The sequence below is a fragment of the Octopus sinensis genome, unplaced genomic scaffold, assembly GCF_006345805.1.
Source record: "Octopus sinensis unplaced genomic scaffold, ASM634580v1 Contig18296, whole genome shotgun sequence".
Classification (NCBI taxonomy): Eukaryota; Metazoa; Mollusca; class Cephalopoda; order Octopoda; family Octopodidae; genus Octopus; species Octopus sinensis.
In genome coordinates this window covers 10,716-25,000 of record NW_021835720.1, presented here as the reverse complement: position 1 = coordinate 25,000, position 14,285 = coordinate 10,716, and the positions used below count along the sequence as shown (strand labels likewise).

The window sequence follows — 14,285 nt, the reverse complement described above, 5'->3', positions numbered from 1 at the left end:
AAGCACTCGTACACGAACTTGTAGATTTCATTTTGAAACACAAGTCTAGAATTGTTTACTTAGAAGTCTCTTTTTCTTTTCACTCTCTATAAATTTCTTGGCAACACAAAAGCATTTGTTATGGTAGAGGTCTCGAAATTTAAGTGCATTTTCAGCAACACATTTTCCTATATATTTCTTTTCCTGCTTTGAAACACCACTCCCTCTTTTGCTAAAATATATATAATATATATATATATATATATTATATATATATATATATATTATATATATATGTATATATGTATATATGTATGTATGTATGTATGTATGTATGTATGTATGTATGTATGTATGTAGTATGTATGTATGTATGTATGTATGTAGTATGTATGTATGTATGTATGTATGTATGTATGTATGTATGTATGTATGTATGTATGTATGTATGTATGTATGTATGTATGTATGTATGTATGTATGTATGTATTGTATGTATGTATGTATGTATGTATGTATGTATGTATGTGTGTGTGCGCGTGCGTGTGTATGTATGTATGTATGTATGCATGCATTTTTACTCATGCTTTTGCTAAGGTTAGCTCTCTGGGAATATATGTCAGATACCGATTAGCCTGGACAAGACTGTTGTAATGTTCCAGCCTGCCCCAGGAAATCCATATATAGAACCAGCTATCTTGGTTGAAGGAACAATTCTGAAGGTAGTAGACAAGTTTGTCTACCTGGGCAGCACACTCAGCCGTTCTTGCTCCCTGGATGAGGAAATATCTTTCAGGTTGCAGGGAGCAAATAGTTCCTTCCGGTCACTTCAGTCTCATGTCTGGTCCCAACATGGCATCGCAAGGAGAACAAAAGTTGCTGTGTACCGTACTTGTGTACTGACATCGCTTCTCTACTCATGTGAGACATGGACTCTGTACAAACGTCAGGTAAGGGTCCTTGAACGTTTTCCTCAGAGATGTCTCAGACACATTCTCAATGTTGGCTGGACCTCAAAAATTCCAGACGCACAGATCCTGAAGACAGCTGATATCTTGAGTATTGAGGTGATGGTACACAAGCACCGGCGGTTGCGTTGGACTGGACACCTTATTAGAATGGAGGATAGAAGGATTCCTAAGCAGATGCTCTATGGAGAACTTGTGAATGGAAGGAGACTCCGGCAGAAACCAAGGCTATGATTTAAGGACTGTGTGAAGTCCTCGTTAAAGGCTTTTGATATACAGGACACTGACTGGGAGAACAATGCCTGTCATCGCCACAGATGGAGGAAGCGGGTTAAGGAGGGGATCGACACTTTTGAGAGAGCACGTATCCAGCATGAAGAACTTAAGCGAGCTGTGCGAAAGCACATGGTTTGTATAGTGAATGGGGAAAGCTTGATCTGCAATGTTTGCAGTCGTGTATGCTTGTCAAGAGCAGGACTCATTAGCCACCAACGGAGCCGCAAATGCAAAATATAAGTTAGTCCTAGAGCGCACAATGTTCCTGAAGGTCGGCAGTGGTCTTCCTCGGTTACGAGTGGACGGCCATCATGTATGCATGTATGCTTGTATGTATGTATGTATGTATGTATGTATGTATGTAGGTATTTGTGTGTGTGTGTGTGTGTGGGTGTATGTATCTATGTATGTATGTATGTATATTCTGTTATTCTTTTATTTGTTTCAGTCCTTTAATTGTGGCCATGCTGTAGCATCACCTTTATTCGAACAAATCGACCCAGGACTTATTCTTTTGCCGAACCGCTAAGTTATGGAGACGTAAACATGCCAACATAGGTGTCAGTTCTCACAAGTTGTACGGTGTACACACATACACATACCACATACACACAGACATATATATGTGTGTATGTGTGTGTGTATACATATACACACATACACATACACACATACACATACATGCCTCTTAACCTTCTGGATGCCCTTCCTAATGTCAAACACTTTACAGTGTACTGGGTGCTTTTTACGTAGCACCAGCACCAGTGATTTTTACCTGGTACCAACACCAATGGTTTTTTTATGTGGTACCAAGGTTTTAGTATATTAATTCTGTGGTGGTGGGCAGGTCATCTTGACTACAGCAATGTACTACATATTTCAGTCTTCTATTATCTCCTTACGGAAGGTGGCGAGCTGGCAGAATCGTTAACACGCTGGGTGAAATGCTTAGTGGTATATTCGTCTGCCGTTACATTGTGAGTTCAAATTCCGCCGAGGTTGACTTTGCCTTTCATACTTTCGGGGTCGATTAAATAAGTACCAGTTATGCACTGGGGTCGATATAATCGACTTAATCCGTTTGTCTGTCCTTGTTTGTCCTCTCTGTGTTTAGCCCCTTGTGGGTAGTAAAGAAATATATATTATCTCCTTCCGAAACCTCAGCGTTGTGAGATCAACCTTCAGTACCTCATCCCAACTGGGGTTGATTTGTTTGACAAAAACTTCCTCAAGGCTATGCTCCAGCATGGCCGCAGTGGTGCTGGGGCAAGTAAGAGATAGAAAATAACATGAAATGTGTAAATAAAAATTAGCAATAAGCAGGAATCTGCGTAGAGGGTGATCTTTTTTATTTCTTTATTGCCCACAAAGGGCTAAACACAGAGGGGACAAACAAGTATAGGCAAAGGGGTTAAGTCGATTATATCGACCCCAGTGCATAACTGGTACTTAATTTTTATCAACTTCAAAAGGATGAAAGGCAAGGTCAACCTCGGCAGAATTTGAACTCAGAACGTAACGGCAGATGAAATACCGCTAAGCATTTCGCCCGGCGTGCTACCGATTCTGCCAGCTCGCCGCCTTCTGGAGGGTGATCTTTCTGCTAAGATATGAAACACATCGTTCTATGCATGAGGAACAGCAAGAATCAAACTGACTACTTGTTTATATGGCTTGTGAGTGGATTTGGAAGACGGAAACTGTGTCGAAGCCCCTGGTTTAAATATACATGTCTATGTGTTTGTCCCTACCATCACTTGACAACTGATATTGGTTGGTTTTTACAAGGTCATTTGAAATAAAGGCAGTGTACTTCAACAGAGGTCATCGTCATCATTATCAGCATCATCATCATCATCACCATCATTATCATCATCATCATTATCATCGCTCAAAGTTCGCTTTCCATGCTGGCATGGATTGGACGGTTTGACAGGATCTGGTCATCCGGGAAACTGTCCCGACTCCAATTGCCTGTTGTCACATGGTTTCTACAACCGGATGCCCTTCCTAGCACCAACCTTTCTACTATAGGCACAAGGCCTGAAATTTGGGGAAGGAGGATAGTCAATTACATCGACCCCAGTGCATAACTGGTACTTATTTTATCGACCCCGAAAGGATGAAAGGCAAAGTCGACCTCAGCGGAATTTGAACTCAGAACATAGAGGCAGACGAAATACTGCTAAGCATTTCATCCGGCATGCTACCAATTCTGCCAGCTCGCCGCCTTTTCCTAGCACCAACCACTCTACAGAATATGCTGTGTGCTTTTTACGTGCCACCGGCACCTGTAATGCACAAGTTTATGGTAACAAAAGGGTTAAAGTGATCAAAATTAAAACCTTCCATTCAAAATTTTATGTTAATTTATGTTTAATATATGTTAATTTATGTTCCAAACACCAGATTGATAATGGCAAAGCTATTTTACGAAATTCTTCACCATTTTCAAAACTGATTGAAAAAAAAGTAGTTTTTCAGTTGAAGTCATCATCAATCGCATCATCATCATCGTCATCATCAATCATCACCAATCATCATCATCAATCATCAGACATCACCATCAATCATTATTATCCTCAATCATCATCAATCGCATATCATCGTTTTCATCATCAACAACAACATTCTAACGTCCACTTTTCCATGCTTGTATTGGACAAGCAAGAGTAAGATGGAGCAGAGTTTTGGAAAAGGTGATGCCAAACCAACGATGATGATGATGATGATGTTACATAAAATATGGAGGTAGTTTATGCAAAAACCAACAATTCTACCCGGATCAGTGAAAGTCAGTAGTAAGGTTGGCCAATATCAGTTCTGGTCTTTCTTAATGATAACGATGACTACAAATACAGATATGAAAATTAAGACATAGGCATAGGTTGGTAAGCTGTTTTCTGATCCATTAGTTTCAGCATCTTTTGTTGTCGTTGTTTCTGTTTTTTCACCTGCAAAAGATGAACAGCAAAACATATACTTTTTAGGCACTAATAAATCTCAGAGCGAGTTATAAACGGTAGCTGCAACACATTGTGACGTATATTTGCCATTTAAATATGGCTAACCCCTAAGGGTGGATGCTACTGTAGTTTGTAGCCCCAGGAGGACACCTCCTCTAGCTCTAGCCAGTGTGTCTATAGCCAGCTGGAGGAGGTGTCCTCCTGGGGCTACAAACTACAGTAGCATCCACCGTTAGGGGTTAGCCATATTTAAATGGCAAATATACGTCATATACTTTCTGTTTATAATTTTTTAAAAATAGTAACATCAGCCAGGTTTAACCCTTTTCATACCATCCTGCTTAAAATTGTTTTTGTTTCTATTGTACAAATCCTCAGTTTTGAAGAGATTTAAAGAAAACCTTCCTTATGTTCCAAACAATAGTTTAGTAATGATAAGGTTAAATTCTTTATCATTTCCAAAATTTATTGAAACAAAGGCAATGCATTTCAGCAGAAATATGGTAAGAAACGGATCAACACACACCAATATCCCAGATTATTATGTCTAAATGATTAGATGTTCTCCTTCAGATTAATCCATCAATTAGAAAGGTTATGTTGCATTAGCAAAGGGGATTAAATTTCTTCTTTCTAACACAAAAATGTAAGGTCAACAGATGAGTCGATTATTTAGAAGGGTTATATAGCATTAGGTGGAGGCACGTGGCTTAATAGTTAGGGTGTTGGACTCATGATCGTAAGATTGTGGTTTCGATTCCTGTACCAGGCGATGGGTTGTGTTCTCTCAGAGTGAAAGTCACGTTGTATGATGCCTGTATATGAACAGCAATGCTATGTGATACAAACTTTGAATTTGCTGAAGTATTATAAAAATATTTGCACTGAGGTTGTTGTTGTTGTTGTTGTTGTTGCTGTTGTTGTTGTTATTGTTATTGTTGTTGTTGTTGCTGCACCAGAAAAAAGTGTTCAGTGGAATTTCTTCTGACTCTTTCTGTCCTGAGTTCAAATACTGCTAAGGTCAGCTTTGCCTTTCATCCCTTTGGGGTTGATGAAATAAAGGACCGACTAAATATAATCAAATTAATGTAATCAAAGAACCGCTTCCACAAGAAATTCTTGACCTTGTGCCATAATTAGAAAGAACTATTATTATTATTTTTATCATTATTATTATTATTATTATTATTATTATTTTTATTTTTAGCAAAAGTTATTTCCTTACCTTTTGTCACTAAGGTATATTTTGCAGAGCAGAGACACAAGTCACAAAAATGCCAAGTGAAATCTTGTTCTGATACCATTTGGATCAAAAGAGTAGATTTGCTACCATCTTGTGTAACTTCATAGTTACCGTAATTATAACAAGTCGGGTTACATTCATATCTACCATTGTCGTTTTTCCAGAAAACAATTCCTGTCATCTCGGCTACTTCAGTATGAAGTGTGACATTGTCTCCTAATGCAACTGGTTCTAAAGTAAAAAGATAAATCAACATTAGTGATTGGTTGCCCATATGAAAAATTTCAGGGTTTTTTTTTCATCATTGCCATTTTAACACCTACTTTTCCCTGCTTGGGAGCAGCATTTTCCTTGTGTACAATTGGATGCTCTTCCTGTCCTAATATCCCAATCTATTGAATAGCAAAGAGTCAAATCATGTTTTACCTAGTAAACTGGAAACAAACGACCCCATATAAACGAACTTTTTGTTTACTAAGATTGTGCAGAGTAAGATACACCCTTGTCACCCATAAAGTTAATCAAGTTGTACAGATATTTCTATGCCACTGAAACCAGAAAACTGGCCCTTATGAGCCTGGCATCACTTGACAAGGAAATCAAGTTGTAGTCAGATGTTACAAGCATAAAGGAGAGGCCTTAAAATTGATTGACCAGGTCAAGAAAGTTATAATTAATAAGAAACAGAATTAGACTAGATGAGATGCAGTTTGATTTTCTGCCAGGAAGAAGGATTACTGCTGCCATCTACTGAGTAAAACAACTGCAAGAGATGTATTTAGCTAAAAGTAAACCATTGCAATTGGAATTCGTTGACCTGCAGAAAGCTTTTGACATGATACGGTGGTCTCTGAAGAAGCAAGCAGCTTGGGCAACTTAAGTTCTCTCAGAGTGAAAGGCACATTGTATGATGTTCATGTATGAACAGCAAAGCTACATGATAGTGAGAGATGGGCCCTAAATACAGAGGACATGTAAAGAATAGAGAGGAATAAAGCTAGTATGTTCTTTTGGATGTGCAATACCAGTGTACATACTTGTTTGTTCCTTCTCGAACCTTGCCTGGCTCATAAGGGCCGGTTTCCCGGTTTCTTGGCATATAGGTTCCCCACCTGGACGGGACGCCGATCCGTCGCAGGTGAGCTGCAAGATGCAGGGGGAGAGAGTGAGAGAAAGTTGTGGTGAAAGAATCAGCAGAAGTTTCGCAATTACCTTCTGCCGGAGCCGTGTGGAGCTTTGGTGTTTTCACTCATAAAAACACAGGAGGCAAGCATCGTGCATGAAGCGGAGAGATATAGAGACGTAGCTTGGTTTGGTGCGGTAAAGTGTGTGAGAAGTTTTCGCCTTCTTGGCGATCTTTCGTTTGTAGTAGAACATTTCCGTCGATGATTTCCGTAAAAAACTTTTATTTTTTTACACATGGGCTTGCGGTAACTTCTGAAGTAATGAGAGCGAAAGAGACTAAGAGGAAGCGATTTTATGACGAGGGAAGTTCTTTTGATTTGAAGTTACCGTGTACATGTGTGTGTGTGTGTTTGATGGGGTGTGCGAGACAGAAAGTATGTTGTGTAAGTGAAGTGCTTCTGTTAGTGTGTGTGAAGAGACAGAGTAATGTGTGAAAGAGAGAGATAACTGAAATTTTTTACTCGGTGTATGTGTATATGTATGTATGCATGTATGTGTGTGTGTGTATGTATCTATGTATGTGTGTGTGTATGTATGTGTGTGTGTGTGTAAGTATGTGTGTATGGCCGATTCAATGTACACTGAATCGACCATACATACATACATACACACACACATACATAGATACATACACACACATACATGCATACATACATATATACACATACACCGAGTAAAAAATTTCAGTTATCTCTTTCTTTCACACATTACTCTGTCTCTTCACACACACTAACAGAAGCACTTCACTTACACAACATACTGTCTGTCTCCCACACCCCATCAAACACACACGCACACACACACATGTACATCAATGCTTCCCATGCACGGTAACTTCAAAAGAACTTCCCTCGTCATACAATCGCTTTCTCTTAGTCTCTTTCGCTCTCATTACTTCAGAAGTTACCGCAAGCCCATGTGTAAAAAAATAAAAGTTTTTTACGGAAATCATCGACGGAAACGTGCTACTACAAACGAAAGATCACCTTTTCTTTATTTTATATTGTTTCTATATCTTAACCACACAAAGAGCCGACCACCTTGTGGTTAGTGATAACCGGTACAATAATTTGTTTTACTGTTGCTATTGCAGTTATTGCTGAGGTCCGTTCAAAGAGCGAGACATTTTGTTGGCTATATGAATGTCTGTCGGTAAATTGTGTTTTATGATGCTGCAGACTTGATTGTTCTCAGGTGCTAAAAGCGGAACGTATATACGACTGTGGTCCTCTTTGGTAACACAAACGGTCGACCAAACATGTGGCTAGTGATAGCCTCTACTATAAAACAATACACAACTTTTAACGAACTCAATCTTCAAGCAGAATAATGAATATGTATTTCTTTACTGCCCACAAGGGGCTAAACATAGAGGGGACAAACAAGGACAGACAAAGGGAGTAAGTCGATTACATCGACCCCAGTGCGAAACTAGAATAATGAATATGGCTAAACCTTTACGAGTGCTTTTAGAACAATGTCGTTTTATAAGATTTTGCCGGCAAATTCAACATAAACATCTATTTACATGAAATCATTTACCAGAGAACTTTCATCGGTTAAACTAAAGCGTTAAACCCGGTCAAAAAAACAAAAAAAAAATGTGTAATAGGTGTAAAACAATTTCCTCTAAAGGAATATGAAAAAAAAAAAAAAAGCGCGCACGCGAAAGGGGAGTTGGCGAGAGGCCTCAGATAATTCGCATCGGGAATTTCCGAAAGCGTCTGAGGGGCTGACCCAGGCATCAAAATAAAAAAAAAATCGTGTAATAGGTGTAAAACAACTTGCTCTAAACAAATATGATGAAAAAAAATGCGCGCACGCGAAAGGGGAGTGGGGGAGAGGCCTCGGATAATTCACATCTTCAGTCCACGGCCTTTAAACTAAGAAAAATATAGTGTAATTGGTGTAAAACTACTTGTTCTAAATGATTATCAAGAACACACACTCACACACAGAATCATAAACTCCGTATTTTTGCACGTATTTCGCAAAAAAAAAAGAAAGAAAGAGAAGAAATTCCGGAAAAAGTGAAGAAACGTTGGATCTCCGCCATGTGAACCAAAATGCGTGTCAGAGAAACATCTTGAAATGCTACAGAAATTATGTTACGAAAATGATAATGTATACATACCTCTTTCTACCAGTATTTGAAGATTCAAACTGTTTAGTTTTTTTTTTACATTGTGATGGAATAGATCCACTTTTAATAACAAAGGAAAGTAACCCCTTAGCTAAAAATTTATTTCCACAGTTTATCCTTATAAAAACATACTAACATTTCTATTATTGAATCTCTCCTTTTTAACTATTTTCTTTATTTTATATTGTTTCTATATCATTTCAGAACATCAGACGTCTGTGGCATGGATGGATTTTTAATAGAGATACATCAAGAATATTAATAATCTTTGAAAGACTAAAGGAAGATGTGATAAATAATAGATATAAACATGTTTACATAATATATTTATGATCAATAACTGTGAAATACTTTGTTCTGGACTGAGATTAATAGCAACATTTTTCTTACACACTGTATTTCACATTCTAATTAAACATAGATACATTTACAAGGAAATTTGTAACCTTCAGATACTGACAAAATCCCTAGAAATATATATATATATATACATACACACATACATATACATATATATATATATATATATAATTATTAGAGAGTTAACCACTATGTGGATAACTCTAGTGCTAAAAATTGCCCTGATAGTAAAGCCACAGAAAAAGATGTTTCCAACGAGAAGTAACATACATTTAACAGAAAACAATTTGTTCAGGGTCAATCTATTTATTCGTTATATTTCACTTTCCGTCCGTGAAATGTATGTTACTTCTAGTTGGAAACATCTTTTTCTGTGGCTTTACTATCGGGGCTATTTTTAGCACTAGAGTTAGCCACATAGTGGTTAACTCTCTAATAATTTATGTATAAATTTGTATTTTCTCCATAGTTTTTTGTGCTAAGCCACTCAGTGTTAAATTAATGGTATTATTAAATTAATATCAATTTTTCACCCTCATTTATATATATATATATATATATATATATAAATATAAAGGACAAGAAAAATATTTATTATTTATTGTGGTAGTATCAGAAACATTATAGAACAATGAGTTATGTGAGAAATGTAAAGGATATCTTACTTCATGAAGAGATGACGAAAGAAGGAGAAAAATTATCGTACTGTTGTGATATCTGCAAAAAGTCTTTCTCTCAGAGAGGGAACCTAACTACTCATAAATGCATTTCTACTGGAGAGAAACAATATCACTGTGATATTTGTGGTAAAACATTCCCTGGATTTAGTAATTTAACTACACACAAACACATTCACACTGGTGAGAAGCCATATCACTGTGATGTCTGTGGCAAGTCATTCTCTCAAAAATGTAACTTAACTACTCACACACGTATTCATTCAGGTATGAAACCATATCACTGTGATATCTGTGATAAATCTTTTGCTCGAAACTTAGTATTAAGTATTCACAAACGCATTCATACAGGTGATAAACCATATCGCTGTGATATCTGTGGTAAGTCATTCTCTCAAAAAAGTAGCTTAACTACTCACACACGTCTACATACAAGTGAGAAACCATATCACTGTGATATCTGTGGTAAATCATTCTCTGTAAGTACTAATTTAACTAAACACAAACGTATTCACACAGGAGAGAAGCCATATCACTGTGATATCCGTGAAAAGTCATTCACTGAAAAAGTAGCTTAATTACTCATACACGTATTCATGCAGGTATGAAACCATATCACTGTGATATCTGTGGTACATCATTTGCTCTGAACAAGGCATTAACCACACACAAACTCATTCACACAGGAGAGAAGCCATATCAATGTGATATCTGTGGTAAATCATTCACTCGATAAGTTAGCTTAACTATTCACAAACGTCTGCATACAGATGAGAAACAATATCACTGTGAGGTCTGTGGTAAATCATTCCCTGGAAGTAATGACTTAACTAAACACACTCGCATTCACACAGGAGAGAAGCTATATCACTGTGATATCTGTGATAAATCTTTTGCTCGAAACTTAGTATTAAGTATTCACAAACGCATTCATACAGGTGATAAACCATATCGCTGTGATATCTGTGGTAAGTCATTCTCTCAAAAAAGTAGCTTAACTACTCACACACGTCTACATACAAGTGAGAAACCATATCACTGTGATATCTGTGGTAAATCATTCTCTGTAAGTACTAATTTAACTAAACACAAACGTATTCACACAGGAGAGAAGCCATATCACTGTGATATCTGTGAAAAGTCATTCACTGAAAAAGGTAGCTTAATTACTCATACACGTATTCATGCAGGTATGAAACCATATCACTGTGATATCTGTGGTACATCATTTGCTCTGAACAAGGCATTAACCACACACAAACACATTCACACAGGAGAGAAGCCATATCAATGTGATATCTGTGGTAAATCATTCACTCAAAAAGGTAGCTTAACTATTCACAAACGTCTGCATACAGGTGATAAACCATATTGCTGTGATATCTGTGGAAAGTCATTCACTGAAAAAGGTAGCTTAACTGCTCACAAACGTCTGCATACAGGTGAGAAACCATATCACTGTGATATCTGTGGTAAATCATTCACTCAAAAAGGTAGCTTAACTAAACACAAACACATTCACACAGGTGAGAAACCATATCACTGCGATATCTGTGGCAAGTCATTCACTGAAAAAGGTAGCTTAGCTACTCAGGTACGTTTGCATACAGGTGAGAAACCATATCTGTGGTAGATCATTTGCTCTGAATGATACTTTAATTAAACACAAACTCATCCATAGAGGAGAGGAAACACATCCTTGACATCATCATCATTTTCATCTCCAAGCGGTCCATAACTCAACAGAGTTCATTAATTCTCTGGAGCCACCTGGAATTCCACCACAGAAACTTTTTCCGAAGATAGGAGTCCCAATAATGCTTCCAAGAAATTTAGATCCTCTTAAATTATGCGATGGGACAAGGTTGATTGTGAAGACATTATCACCAAGCTTAGATTCGAAACCGAAACTAAGGATTCTCGCTCGTCTGAGCCACCACCGACCAATAGGCGCCAAAGGAATTTTCTTTGTCCTTTCAAAAAACGATAAATCATCTCCCTTTGACCTACGACCTGGGCCATGTCAGGCGAAGTTCAAATGGACAGAAGCTGACCTATTTAGACACAATCTCTCCTGCAGCATGTCTGTCTTTCTAACTGCCATGGCTGTTATAAATACTGTGGTCAGTAAAGGGACAGGCAGAAAGGATCGGGACACGAGACTGGGCGCAATGGCCCAGTGGTTAGGGCAGCGGACTCGCGGTCGAGGGTCGCGGTTTCGATTCCCAGACCGGGCGTTGTGAGTGTGTATTGAGCAAAACACCTAAAAGCTCCACGAGGCTCCGGCAGGGGATGGTGGTGATCCCTGCTGTACTCTTTCACCACAACTTTCTCTCACTCTTACTTCCTGTTTCTGTTGTACCTGTATTTCAAAGGGCCGGCCTTGTCACTCTCTGTGTCACACTGAATATCCCCGAGAACTACGTTAAGGGTACACGTGTCTGTGGAGTGCTCAGCCACTTGCACGTTAATATCACGAGCAAGCTGTTCCGTTGATCGTATCAGCTGGGACCCTCATCGTCGCAATCGACGGAGTGCTCCTACCCTACTATCAGATAAACGATGCACACACACACACAAAACATTCAGTTCTACCACATAGGCGCAGGAGTGGCTGTGTGGTAAGTAGCTTGCTAACCAGCCACATGGTTCCGGGTTCAGTCCCACTGCGTGGCATCTTGGGCAAGTGTCTTCTGCTATAGCCCCGGGCCAACCAATGTTTGTGAGTGGATTTGGTAGACGGAAACTGAAAGAAGCCTGTCGTATATATGTATATATATATGTGTGTGTCTGTGTTTGTCCCCCTAGCATTGCTTGACAACCGATGCTGGTTGTCCCCGTCACTTAGCGGTTCGGCAAAAGAGACCGATAGAATAAGTACTGGGCTTACAAAGAATAAGTCCTGGGGTCGATTTGCTCGACTAAAGGCAGTGCTCCAGCATGGCCGCAGTCAAATGACTGAAACAAGTAAAAGAGTAAACTTAGCGGTTCAGCAAAAGAGACCGATAGAATAAGTACTGGGCTTACAAAGAATAAGTCCTGGGGTCGATTTGCTCGACTAAAGGCGGTGCTCCAGCATGGCCGCAGTCAAATGACTGAAACAAGTAAAAGAGTATTGCTTTTATTCCTCTCAACTCGTAGCAGTTGACAACAGATTAATGTAATGAAAAACTGTATATCAACAGCAAATGCAAGTCCCGTAAATAAATTATTTAAACTATAAATCGACGTCGTTCATTTGCTTATTTCGAAGGCATCCACATGCCTATCACATCCGTTCACCTCACCATATTCCGATACACCGTAACCATTACAGATTGTCAAGCGATGGTGGGGCACAATGACACAAATACACGCACTACGGGCTTCTTTCAGTTTCCGTCTACGAAATCCACTCCCGGGGCTTTGGTTGGCCCTAGGCTGTTGTACATGACACTTCCACAAGCTGTTATGCAGTGAGACTGAACCAAGAACTATATGGATGTGAAGCAAGATTCTTACCCCACAGCCACACTGAGAAAATTCTTTCGGTTTACGAACATTTCAGACAAGAAAAGGTCTTCAGGAAAGATGAAAATTCGTAAACCAAGGTTCACTGTATGGTTATCTAACCTGCTATTTCTAGCGGATCGGGAGACCACATAAACGTTTTGTGTGTGTGCTGATCAGTACAGATGAAATATCGCCAATGTAGGCCTTTGACTGGCTAAAATAACAGAAATTCTAACTTGTAACTTTATAATTCATTTCTAGAAAATAATCTTCAGCATTTCAAAACAACATTTCTCATGCAGGTGGCACGTAAAATGCACCAATCCGACCGTGGCCGATGCCAGCCTCGCCTGGCTCCAGTGCAGGTGGCACGTAAAAAGCACCCACTACACTCACGGAGTGATTGGCGTTAGGAAGGGCATCCAGCTGTAGAAACTTTGCCAGATAAGACCGGAGCCTGGTGCAGCCTTCTGGCTTCCCAGATCCCCAGTCGAACCGTCCAACCCATGCTAGCATGGAAAGCGGACACTAAATGATGATGATGATGAATCTGACGAACTTCGAGATGATAATGAAAATTTTACATTTGATCAAATTTTAAAATACCACAGAATCACTATATCAAAAATGATCTACTATCTTAGATGTTTCAGTGGGAATTGGGGATAAATTTAAGTCACGTAACTTTAATTTAATTCCTTTTTATTCTATTCTAAATAATGTTCGTTCTATTTCGTTTTTGGATTTGGTTTGCAAGATTCTTTATATGAGTTCGTGTGTTGAAGCATATTCTGTTGTCTGGGGAGAGTCATTCTCTTTTAGTGCCTTATTATTTAACACACTCACCCGTAAATATTTTTTATTTTTGTATGTAAGCATTTAGGTATGTACATAAACAGATCAATATACAGACGGATAGGTATATAGACTATATGAACAGACAGGAGTGGCTGTGTGGTAAGTAGCTTGCTTACGAACCACATGGTTCCAGGTTCA

General features: G+C 38.7%; 2 protein-coding genes and 2 long non-coding RNA genes across 6 annotated transcripts in view; 3 read left to right on the top strand and 1 right to left on the bottom strand.

Annotated features, from left to right (window-relative positions):
• The window catches only part of LOC118761875, an 8,105-nt gene extending 7,071 nt beyond the window's left edge, over nt 1–1,034 (top strand). The window contains exon 3 of the long non-coding RNA XR_004997703.1: nt 1,023–1,034. This is a non-coding gene — a long non-coding RNA (uncharacterized LOC118761875). The remainder of the gene's footprint in view (nt 1–1,022) is intronic.
• LOC115231352 overlaps nt 1–7,543 on the top strand; it is a 21,440-nt gene extending 13,897 nt beyond the window's left edge. The window contains exon 5 of the long non-coding RNA XR_004997702.1: nt 7,531–7,543. This is a non-coding gene — a long non-coding RNA (uncharacterized LOC115231352). The remainder of the gene's footprint in view (nt 1–7,530) is intronic.
• Nucleotides 3,763–5,840, bottom strand: LOC115231351. Of its 2 annotated transcripts, none has more exons than XM_029801395.2 (2): nt 5,415–5,840; nt 3,763–4,177 (listed from the first exon to the last, which is right to left on the bottom strand). In XM_029801395.2, the coding sequence occupies exons 1-2, from the start codon at nt 5,704–5,706 to the stop codon at nt 4,041–4,043; spliced, it is 429 nt and encodes a 142-aa protein (XP_029657255.2). In that variant the 5' UTR covers nt 5,707–5,840; the 3' UTR covers nt 3,763–4,040. The 2 variants fall into 2 exon arrangements, with proteins under 2 accessions (XP_029657255.2, XP_036355939.1); XM_036500046.1 differs by having other exon boundaries at nt 3,763–4,174.
• Nucleotides 7,544–9,706: 2,163 nt separating the features above from the next.
• Nucleotides 9,707–11,516, top strand: LOC118761876 (zinc finger protein 253-like). 2 transcript variants are annotated; one of them, XM_036500048.1, is made up of 3 exons: nt 9,707–10,082; nt 11,090–11,155; nt 11,240–11,516. In XM_036500048.1, the coding sequence occupies exons 1-3, from the start codon at nt 9,752–9,754 to the stop codon at nt 11,428–11,430; spliced, it is 588 nt and encodes a 195-aa protein (XP_036355941.1). In that variant the 5' UTR covers nt 9,707–9,751; the 3' UTR covers nt 11,431–11,516. The 2 variants fall into 2 exon arrangements, with proteins under 2 accessions (XP_036355941.1, XP_036355940.1); XM_036500047.1 differs by having other exon boundaries at nt 11,090–11,516.
• Nucleotides 11,517–14,285: the final 2,769 nt, after the last annotated feature.